The sequence below is a fragment of the Eleutherodactylus coqui genome, chromosome 1 (genome assembly GCF_035609145.1).
Source record: "Eleutherodactylus coqui strain aEleCoq1 chromosome 1, aEleCoq1.hap1, whole genome shotgun sequence".
NCBI classification, from domain to species: domain Eukaryota; kingdom Metazoa; phylum Chordata; class Amphibia; order Anura; family Eleutherodactylidae; genus Eleutherodactylus; species Eleutherodactylus coqui.
In genome coordinates this window covers 401803859-401815424 of record NC_089837.1, presented here as the reverse complement: position 1 = coordinate 401815424, position 11566 = coordinate 401803859, and the positions used below count along the sequence as shown (strand labels likewise).

Genomic DNA, 11566 nt, shown 5'->3' with positions numbered 1-11566 from the left:
AAGAAGGGTAAAAAAGAAAAACTAAACACACAAGAAACTCTTGTTTCCTTTGTGAAACCGTTCCACTTTGTTACATCTAGATTACAGCTCTCATTTTTCTAAGGCAGGTCATGAATTGAACAAGAAACCTGATTGCCTGCCCTGGGCTACTCAGTCACTCTTTTGACTTGACTAGATATTATACATTTGCTTTGATAATGTTTGTAGAACACACTGCAATGTAACGAGTAAACTTTCTGAAGTACAGCCAAGAGTTAAATTTCTTTCAGTGTTATGTCTTGTAGGCATGCGCTAAGTGTGGGACAAACCCTCTTACTCAGCACAGAGGAGAGGACGGCTGATCATGTAAACAAGGTAAAGAGACGCTTATTTTTGCTTTTTACAAGATAGATTTCATTGAGATGATTTGCGATTGTAATTACATTCATAAATAGAAAGTGAAAAGAAGGAGGCTTGAGAATGGAGGGATTCCCTGTTTGTAAAAGAACAGCATCAGATTTCTGTATTACATTAAGGTTTACATGCAGTTAATGGGATTATCCCACCAAGATAACCATAGTACATAACTCATGTATATATATAAAAGCAAAATAAAAGTTAAAAGCAAACACATTTATATGTATATAAAAGCAAAAGCCCTCACTCAATGACTCACTGACTGACTGACTGACTCGCCACTGATTCTCTAACGTGAAATTTGTCACGGAAATTGTTTAGGTCTCAAATAGGAAAAGTAAAGGGGTCACAACTTAATTATTCAATTCGAAGCACGAAAATCCGTGATACAGGAGATAGTTGTTTTCTCAGAAACCATAAAGCCTAAGGAAATTATCTTTTGCATACCCACGAGCTTCAGGTCGTGGAGGCGTACTAAGCAGGCGCTTTTGAGAATTTCATTGTCAAACCGTGATAACTCACGATCAAAACGTAAATCTTGGAAATTTGATATGTAAATAGGAACAGAGGAATAAAATACACATACACATAGGGCTAATGCCCACCGACGGGTTTCACGTGGCAGAAATCCGCAGCATTATCCCGCAGCTATTAGGTTTCATTGAACCTAATAGCTTTCTGCCTTTCACGCTGCTGAATTCTACCGCGGAATTCATATGGTCAAAGAAATCGTAGCATGTTCTAATTGCTGCAGAAAAATGCGTGGCTGGTTTCCATTGTAGTCCACTGTGTCATGCGATACTTCCGCTGTGAGCACAGCAGAAGTATCATATGATTATGCGTCACCGCCGGCGTGTCATGCGCTGCATTGCACGCCAGATGGGACTCGCGGGGCGGATTCCGGAGGTGAGTGTGGGGTCTTTGGGGGGGTGCCGTGTCGGACTCCGCTGCAATATTCCACTGGCAGAGTCCGACATGGCCATGGGGCCATAGAGGAGTGTTAGATTCTCCTCAGACTGCATGTACTGATGTCCCTCTGCAGAATGAGCCACCCCTCTCACTTTTTACCCTTAAAGGTAACACCCCTTTTTATTCAAATTTACCCCCAGATTAGAGGTTGCAAACCCTTTTTAGCATTAAAGGCATTCTCCATTCCAGCAGTCCATAGCCACTTCCTTATGTACTTTACAGACATTCACACAGAGGTCAGTTATATTCTCCTCAGTCTATACACATAGAGGTCAGTTAGATTGTCCTCTGTATATACACACACAGAGGTCTGTAGATTCTCCACAGTATATGCACAGAGGTGAGGTAAGTTTTCCTCAGTAAATGGACGCAGAGGTCAGTTCGATTCTTCTTAGTATATACACATAGAGGAGCATTAGATTCTTTTCAGTATACACAGACAGAGGTGAGATAGACTCTCTTTAGTATACACACATAGAGGTGAGGTAGATTGTCTTCAGTATACAAATCATTTCCCTAGGCTTTATGGTTTTTGAAAAAAGAGCTATCTTACGTATCGCAGATTTTTCACGCTTAGAATTGAATATTGAAGTTGCGACCCCTTTAGTTTTCCTATTTAGGACGTAAAGAACTTAGTTCCAAAATTTCATGTTTGTGAGGTTGAGATGTGTTATTAGTAACATTACATAGGGGGTGCACTTACTTTTGCACTTAAAATTGAATAATCAAGTTGCGACCCCTTTTCTTTTCCAATGTAGTTTAAATCTAAGTGCAAAAGTAAGCGCACCCCTATGTTATGCAACTTCCTGGTTTACAAGCATGAAATTTGCCACAACCATTCTTTAGGTCCTACATAGGAAGAGTAAAGGGGTCGCAGCTTGATTAATCAATTCTAAGTGTAAAAGTAAATGACCCCCTTGTTATGTAACTTCCCAGTGTCGTACAAACGTGAAATTTGGCATGACCTAAAAAATGGTTGTGCTAAATTGCACGTTTGTACGACACCGGGAAGTTACATAACGTAGGGGGGCACTTACTTTTGCAAACACTTCTCCCTTGGACCTGTTACTATATTACACACTAGCTGACATACCCGGCTTTTCCCGAGTTAGGGCTCTTGAATCCGTAGCTAGTGACGGCCTCTGGGTTCTGCAGCAACAACCCTCAATAGCATGCTATGGCAAAGTGATTTTCCATGCCCACGAGCGGGAACCAATTGTGATTTCTGCTTGCGGATAAAAAAAAATCACAGCATGCTCCATTTTCCTGCGGTTCCCGCACAAATCCGGGATAAGCAGGAGTATGTCCAACGGCGAGCCTTGCAGACCATCCGCAACATAGGGAAGCTGCAAGAAGACAGGTCGAAGAAGGCCGTCGGCACATACAGGACAAAACCAAACCATTCATTTCAGTTAGCGATATTCTCGCCTGTTAATAGTGCGGGCGAGAAAAGATAAGACTTGCCCTATCTTTCTCGTACATAGTATTAACTACATGTGGGAAAGATGCAGGCCCTATCTTCCCTTGTTTATTCCGACTCGCACGCTGTAGCACAGAGTTTGAATACTCTGAGAAAAAAAAACTCATTCATGCGCAACCACACTCCGTAGTGCCAAGAGTAGCTACGCATACGCCCATGTGTTTTTGCCCTAAAGGTGAGCTGGATTCTCTTCAGTATCAAAGAACGAACGACCACTTGTATACACATAGAGGTGAGGTAGATTATAAAGTTGTGATCCCTTTACCAAAGAATGGTCGTGCCAAATTTCAAGTTTTACGACACCGAAAAGTTAGAGAATTCGTGGCGAGTCAGTGAGTGAGTGCTTTTGCTTTTATATATAGTACATAGAGATGTGTGTTAGCTTATGGATATGTTACCTTTCAAATTAATAAATATGGATTAAGCATAAAAGGACATTATATGAGTCCTATAAAATAATGCCAACGGACGGATCATCACTGCGGAATTCACGGCCCGATGCCAGTTGCAAATTCTGCAGCAATGACTATCCATAGACATTCAATGGTAAATGATTCTCCCCTGCCCACGAGCGGAAATCAACTGCGATTTTCCGTTTGCTCACAGGGGAGAATCGCAGCATGTTCTATTCTGTGCGGAAAATCGCATGGACGGCTTCCATTGCAGTCAATGGAAGCCGTCCGTTCCGCAATATTCTGTGCAGTGGGCACTGTGGAAGTTCTGCGAGAATTCGTGTCACAGTCCAGAGCCGGCGCGTCATACCCTGCACTGCACAAGCTCACGGCGGATCCGGAGAGGTGAGTATGGGGTCTCTGTAGGGCGCCGGGTCTGATTCTACACTCACACATGCGTTTAGAAAACGCAGTTTGAAATCACGGCATTTTAACTGCGATTTTTGAGCGACGTTATGGAACGCATGTCACAGAATTTGACATCACTTTTTAACGCACACATTATCATTGTGATAGGTGATGGGGTGCGTTAAAAAGTGCTAAAACGACAAAAATAGAACAGATAGCATTTCTAATGCTGCGTTCAAGCGCAGGTCTGCGAGGTCCCATTGAAATCAATGTTTGGGCCAATGTTCTCTTCAAATTCATCAAAAATTGGAATGTAAATGTATAGTTTCATTAACCTATATCAAATTCTAATTTCTTTCAGTTACATTAGACATGACAAAATTCATCAAAAAATTTTTAGCAGAAGAAGAATTTAATGATAACTTTAATACTGTGGATTTTGTGAAGAACACATTAGTGTGCTTCAGTCTAGAGGAAAAGAAACCGCTATGGAAGCTATGGGGTTATGCATACAACAACCCAAGAGTTGAACATGCTGAGATAATTGTTTTACGGGAACTCTCCAGATTTTTAGGATCGAATCCTACAAAAAAAGACGTTAAATATAAAATCACATTGTACGCAACCTACAGTCCCTGCCTCAACTGTTGTGAAGGAATATGCAAATTTATCACTGAAAACAAAGACAACGTAATAATAAATTTGTACATTTCCAAATTCTATAATTTTCATGATTACGACAATAAAATCAGTTTAAAAATCCTGAGACAACATGGAGTGCAAATGAAAATGATGGATCTGGAAGATTATGAATCATGCTTTTATTATTTTGTGGATCCAAACAAGCGATTCCAACCTTGTGAAGAGTTAGACATTCAGTGTGAAAGAAATGAAATTGAACTGGACCATCTATGGAGTGAGGTAGAGTTCTGGGTGTGTGTGAGTACAGAACAAAAGCACAGTAGTAACGGGTGTAAATAAATAAGGTGTAAACCATGAATAGACTTAACCCAGAAAACCTAAAATATGCATTCAAACTGAAGATTATTTATACTTTGTGCAGTTTTAGCTTAAGGCTGGGTTCACACGGGGCGGATTCCAGGTGTAATTCTCCCGGTTTGGCCGCATCGAAAAACTGCGAGAATTCCACGGCTGAGACGCAGCTTCAAAACCCACTGCATTTTGCCGCGGGTTTTTGTGCGGTTCAGCCGCCGGCATACCGCTGCGGCTTTCTCTCCCCATAGAGAGGAGCGAGGCCGCAGTTGATTAAAAAAAAAAAAATTGACCTGCTGCGACTGTCAATTCCGCACCACAGCGCCAGATCTGTTTGGCTTTTTTGCCATGTGTGGACGAGATTTTTGACAAATCTCGTCCACATGGCCGGCTAAGCCACGGATTAGCGGCCGCAGGCGGATTTGACACAGCAAAATTCCGCGGCAAATCCGCCCTGTGTGAATCCAGCCTAAGAACCTTTTTCAAATTCACACCATGACCCCTCCTTCATTCATGAACACATCATGAGGTTTAATTAAATGTGAACACTTATCTTATATCTACACGTTCAATTAAACATTATAAGAACAATTCTACCAATTTAGAGCCAATTTAATAGACACATTAATGGAAAAGGTAATTACAGTTGGATTTCTCACTTGAAATTCCTAAAACTCAATTCAGACCCCAGACACCAAAGTTAATTCAGAAAGCCCTTTATATAGTTATTTACCGAACCTTGTTGTCTCTTTTATATGAATTGGCTCAGCTGTATTTACATGAATCATCCTATCACCTTTACACCTGCTCCTCCTATTATCCCATCACCTTAAGGCCAATTTCACATGAGGATATTATGGACGCATTTATGTGATGGTAATACAGACAATACTTCCGGCCCGATGGCAGGTCTACTGGCTTCAATTGAATAGGAATCTATGATGTGTTATGTTCGGGTCAGTAGACTGGCAGTCGGGCTGAGACAATAATCCGTATTACGAGCACATTAATTTTGCCAGTAAATTGTTCATGTGAAACTAAACATATGTCAAGCCCGGTCACCTACTGTAGATACATGTCCTTACAATACTGTGCTTTCATCTGTATAATTGCCCTTGTTACTATTTAACTATCACTCTTATATCTGCCCTTCTAATTATAGTCCTTGTGATCCTTGTATCTTCCCTTTTATAATTGCCCAGTGATCCTTGTATCTGCTGCTCTCATTATTAACCCTGCTACCTCATATCTGCCTCTATTATTTGGCCTGTCCCTGTTTTATCTGCACCTTTTATTACTCTCACCCTGGCCTCTACCCTGTATTATTGCCCCCTGCTGTCACCCACAGCTATGACTATAGTGCAGCAGGTCTTATCACACCGCCATGTTTCCCTGCACCTCCCTATGTGGCTTCATTGCATAACCACAGAATATGACATTCCTATTTATCCCTGTAGTAAGCCTCAAGAGCTGCTGCTGCTCGGGGCACTTTTACACGAGCCGATAAATTGTCCAGAATCCCAGATCCAGCGTAAACTGAATGATTATTGTTTGTTGTAAATGCATGCCCTGACTGAATGACAAACAATAATTGGTTTGCTTCTCGCTCGTCGTTCAGTTTCTGCAGTCCACTGGCTGATAGATGGGGGGCTCCACTCTCTGAAGTCTATACGCCCTAATAAATCTTAGGGAAAGGGGTTGTCCAGGGGATCATATGGAAAGGGGTGGAAAAAACACATTCTATTAAATCTTACTGTACCTATTCAGAAAAATAATGGACAGAAATTGGGTTACAGATGTAGCAAGTATTCATTTAAAACATTGTCAAGTTAACATCTGCTACATCTGTACCTAGAGAACTGTTCATCTAGTTCCAAATTGTAATCAAAGTATTTTTTTTTTGTATTTTTAGAAACTGGATGGAAATTTGTTAAGAAGAAAGGGACTGAACTCAGGTGCGTTTGACAAAGAGTTCACAGATTACAACTTCCCCAGGTCTTCCATTAGCTAATTTTGGTACAATCCTTTATGAGCCACATAGATGTACTAATTAAAGGGAACCTGTGAGGTTCTCCAAGCAGCTGGGCTGTGGACAGCAGGGCATAATGATTTCAGCAGCCTGTCATTTACACCAATCGGTTTAGTGGTTTTGCAAATCTTACTTTTAAAACATTGCAGAGTTGGACTGTAGAGTCCAATCAGCTCGTGCATATTCATATATACCCCCTCCCCCCTTGCCCTCCTTCAGATGTTGATTGGCAGGTTCCTCTGTTACTGTGCATACCGAAGGACCTGCCAATCAGCCTAGGCAGCATAGGAAACCTGAAAGGTTCCACTCAATCCCTTCCTGTCCCATGATGCAAGTTTGCATCCTGGTCGAGAAGAGGTTCCTGCAAATGGACTTACATCCTTTGGATGGGGCAGGTTCAGAAGCTAAGCCCATGCCTATCGCTGCGGGAGCTAGCTGAGACTGACAGCCAGCCTCCCACTACAATGGCAAGAATCGGTGAGAATTCCAATCTCCATGATCAATTGTGGCATGTAAAGGGTTCACAATGGGAGGGCTCTCCATCTGTGATATCATCAGCCTTCCACCATGTAATTACAGAGGGCCAATGGGTTGCCATGGTTAATGTGAATAGTGATAATGTATTGCAGTACGGAAATGGGATCGAAGGTTTACGTTCCCTACAGGGACATAACATTTTTTTAAATGGTTAAAAAAAAGCAGGTGGGGGGGAAACTTTTGTGCACTTTCCCCATTTTGCTTAAAAGAAAATTTAAAAATAAAACTCACATTTGGTATCGTTGCTTCTGTAATGACCCGTAGAATAAATTGAAAACACTTTCATCCTGTACGGCAAATGCTATAAAAAAAAACTTTAAAACGCCTTTTTTGCTCATTATGCCTCCCCCCCCAAAAAAGAAAAAAGTGATCCAAAAGCCATATGTACCCCAAAATGGTACCAATAAAAATTACAGTTCATCATGCAAAAAACAAACCCACAAAGAGCCCCGTCAATAGAAAAAATGATGAGACATTAAATGCAGCTTTGCAAAAAAATATAAATTTCCATAAAAAAGGGTTTTTATTGTACTAAAAAAAAACAACTATAACTTTTCTATTGTCGTAATTGTACCAACTGGCAAAAATTTATCATGTCATTTATGCTGCAGGACTAACGCGGTTGATAAAAAAAAAACAATGGCAAAATGGGGTTGTTTTTTTCACCCTGCCCTCCCAAAACATATCATAAAAAAGTTCAACAATGCACTATATGTACCCAAAAGATGGTGCCAATAAATACAACTGCCACACAAATACAAGCCCTCAAATGGCCATGTCGACGGAAAAATGTTATAAAACAATGGCTTTTAAAAAGTGTATATCCCCCCAAAATTGTCAGTACCTCAGTACCAAAATAGGCTAGGTAAGATAGGGTTAGAGGGCCGCAATAAAACATATGTCACAAATTTGCAGCACATCTAGGCTTCAGTTGCCCACCAACAATTACATGTGCTACATTACTATTACACATGGATATACTACTGTAAATCTGTGTTGTGCATTGAAAATGCACCCTCTATCAAGAGCTGTACAAACAGGCAGTGTGGGCCACACATGCGCCAGGACCAAAAGTTAGCATGTATCCATGCCATTTATAAAACTGCCATAGAGATCCTAGTGATCCACTGAGCAGCAGCGCATATGCTTAATCACCATTCCATACAAAGTCCTTGACGTTGATCAGCTAGTGAAAAACAAGGGGCTTGGGATCCTCTTACAAGAGATCCTCGGGGTTACAGCCAAGGTGCCTCCCAGAGTTCTAACAATTACTCCCTGTAGGTAAGTAATAAATGCTGTTTGTTGCAAAACCCCGGTAAAAATATACATGCGATATATGACACCATTTCCAAATGCAAATTTGATTGTAGTGGCATATATAATGTAATGGGTTACAGTAAAACCTCTTGAATGTCTAATGCACGGAACATCAATGTTTCTCAATATGTAGAGAAGTTTGAGAATTATTTCTACCATTTTGCAACCCTCACAAGTGGCCATGATTGGGTTATGGCTCATGGGTGAACCTGTGGAACCTGGGGCTTCCTGATACCATATGCACAGTTAGGGCCCTTTCACATGGGCAGAGTAATTTTTCAGGTACCCGCAATCAGCAAGAATCTGAACCATTATCGTTCAGCCTAAATGCATGCACAACTGAATGATGAATTTGTCCTTCAGTTTCTACATGAACATAATCTGAACGACAGATCATCCCATGTAAACAGGCAGTCCTTCATTTATGAACGACTGCCTGTTTACTGTGAATGGAGGTGGGAGGGCCAGAACGATCCCCGGCCCGCTGCGCCCTCCATTCACTGAACGATGATCCTTTGGTCTGAAAGCACAGGAATGACCATCACGGGGATGACCTGTCTGTCATCTGCACCGGACAGGTCATACTGTGTTAAAGCACCCTTAGCTATAAAGTATAGTTATCATTCATCTTTTGTGTGAATCTACACAAGGAAATAATGTGATTGCTTAGAAGTAATGATGAATCAAAATGAATAGAGCCATTTGTAAAGGTAATTCACATCCCAAGTAATTTAATTCCGCTTTTGTGTTGTTAAGGAGGCTGAATAAGGGCAAAACAGCGTACACATTATCTCCCCGGCAGAACAAGAAACACTTAATACATTGTATTAGGAAAATGCACGAAACAAAAACCTGTTTTTTAGGCCCTAAGTGTTTCCAATAAAACTGAAGCACATATTATGTAGGCATGTAAATAGGTATGCCAATAATGAATAACATGCTGGGGAAGTTCCAATTTACTTTAACATAATGTATTTATTTGTTAAAGCAGTATATTTTGCTTCTGTGGATTCGTCACCTGATCAAGACATCAACGCTTTCATCAGACTGCAAAACGACACTACAACACCAAAGAAAGATGAACAAGAACAGGAATCACAGGCCAAAACCCCGGAGAAGTTACCACCCATGAAAGATATGGATCACAAACAGCGACTTAAGAGAAAGCTCTCATTTGACTAGTCAAAATTTTTCCAAAAATGTTTCAAACAACCAATAAAGCCTCATGCACACGGGCACGCATGGATTCCGTTGCTGAATCCCACAGCGGAATCCGCCCATATCCGCAGACATGGGCACTAAAGCCAGGTTCTTACCTCTCCGGATCCAGTGCGGGTCTCCACCGTCGCGGCCGGATCTTCTTTCTTCAGCATGGCAAATGCGTCCGGTCACGTCGGCCGAAGCGCCCAGCGCATGTGCAGTGCCTTTTTTTCCCATCTCCTGCTTTCCTGCGGATCCCCGACACATCCGCAGTAACAGCTGCGGGAGTGCCGCGGACCGGACAGCTTCCATTGACTTCAAAGGAAGCTGTCCCTGCAGGATCCGCTGGAAATGGAAGATGCTGCGATTTTATTTTGCCACGTAGTGGCCGCACATACAATCCACTGGTGTGCGTGGAGAGAGGAATCTCCACACACATCAATGGGCACATTAAGCAGCGAATTTCCCGCGCCTGTTGACAAGCGTGGAATCCGCTGCTCAATTTGCTCCGTGTGCCTAAAATGCACTCTATCAAATTGTTTTATTAGGTTTAATATTAAATATTTTAGATACAAAAATTTCCCATTTATCAAAACATCAATTCATACATGAGGACTAGTTTAAGTGAAAAGTTCTTGGGCGAGTGCCAGTAGAATAAGAATCATAGAAGCCTATGGCATTGGATTATCAAAATCAGCAACAGAATAGGTTTTATATACTTACTGCCTGTGGCTTCATTAGTGCCAACATATGCCAGAGTGTTGTACAGAAATGATTATAAAGGGAATTCCAGGCACACAGACACTAGCGACAATTTCATATTAAGCCAGTTGACTCATCTGCATGTTTTCTAGGAGAAAAACCAAGCGAGCCATGCTAACAAATCACATTTTAAGGCAAAGACCAATTAAGAATTATTCGCCTAGCTGTAAAATAAATAAAAAATAAAAAAAGAAGAGTAGCTGCACTTTTGTGAAAAACATGTCAAAAGTTTTGATCAATGTGGGTCCAGCCAAGAACCCTGCTAATTACTGGAAGGAGGGAGCTGCTTTGCTCACCCGAGTGCTGTGCACCTTCGGGGATCTTGGCTCCCGGCAGCTAAAGACAGCCTCATAGGAGGTATATAGATATCTTCTATGCATCTTGCATTTTTTTACAGCGTTCACAGTATGTGGTAAATAGTGCAATATTTTAATATTTTAGTTTTTAACCCCTTAATGACGCGGCCCTTTTTTTTTCCATTTTCGTTTTTTCCTCCCCCCTTTAAAAAAATCGTAACTCCTTTATTTGTCCATCGACGTTGCTGTATGAGGGCTTGTTTTTTGCGGGACGAGTTGTATTTTTTAATTGCAATATGTAATGTATAATATATTGTACTAAAAAACCTTAAAAAATTCTAAGTGGAGTAAAATAAGAATTAAAAAAATGAACTTCCACCATCTTTCGTCTTGTTTCTACGGCGCACAAACTGCAACAAAAATGACATGATAACTTTATTCTATGAATCAGTGTGATTACTAGGATACCAAACTTACTTCTAGGGTATTGTTCTAGGCGTAGTGGCTCACACATGTATTGAAACAAGCATAGGGACCATATGGTTTCCTAAGAATGATCGTGTATCTGGCTAGGGTCATCTAGGCAAATAGTGGGTTTCTCCATATTGGAGTATATTAATCCAATGGAGACACAATACCCACTTACTATTTAGCCACAATCCCTATCTAAAGGCATCTTTTATCTTTGTGTGTTATGAAGGGGGGGGGGGGAGCGATTTCTCCACCTTCCCTAAAGGACTGACATTTCGGTTAATATTACGAATTGATAGAGAGGTTCTATTATTGG

General features: G+C 41.1%; 1 protein-coding gene across 2 annotated transcripts; it reads left to right on the top strand.

The window, feature by feature from the left end:
* The first annotated feature begins 307 nt into the window (after nucleotides 1-307).
* On the top strand, nucleotides 308-11157 carry LOC136580090 (DNA dC->dU-editing enzyme APOBEC3-like). 2 transcript variants are annotated; one of them, XM_066580350.1, is made up of 4 exons: nucleotides 308-354; nucleotides 4007-4566; nucleotides 6551-6593; nucleotides 9513-11157. In XM_066580350.1, exons 2-4 carry the CDS (start codon nucleotides 4018-4020, stop codon nucleotides 9701-9703), a joined length of 783 nt encoding a protein of 260 aa, XP_066436447.1. In that variant the 5' UTR covers nucleotides 308-354; nucleotides 4007-4017; the 3' UTR covers nucleotides 9704-11157. The 2 variants fall into 2 exon arrangements, with proteins under 2 accessions (XP_066436447.1, XP_066436438.1); XM_066580341.1 differs by having other exon boundaries at nucleotides 9510-11157.
* The last annotated feature ends 409 nt before the right edge of the window (nucleotides 11158-11566 follow it).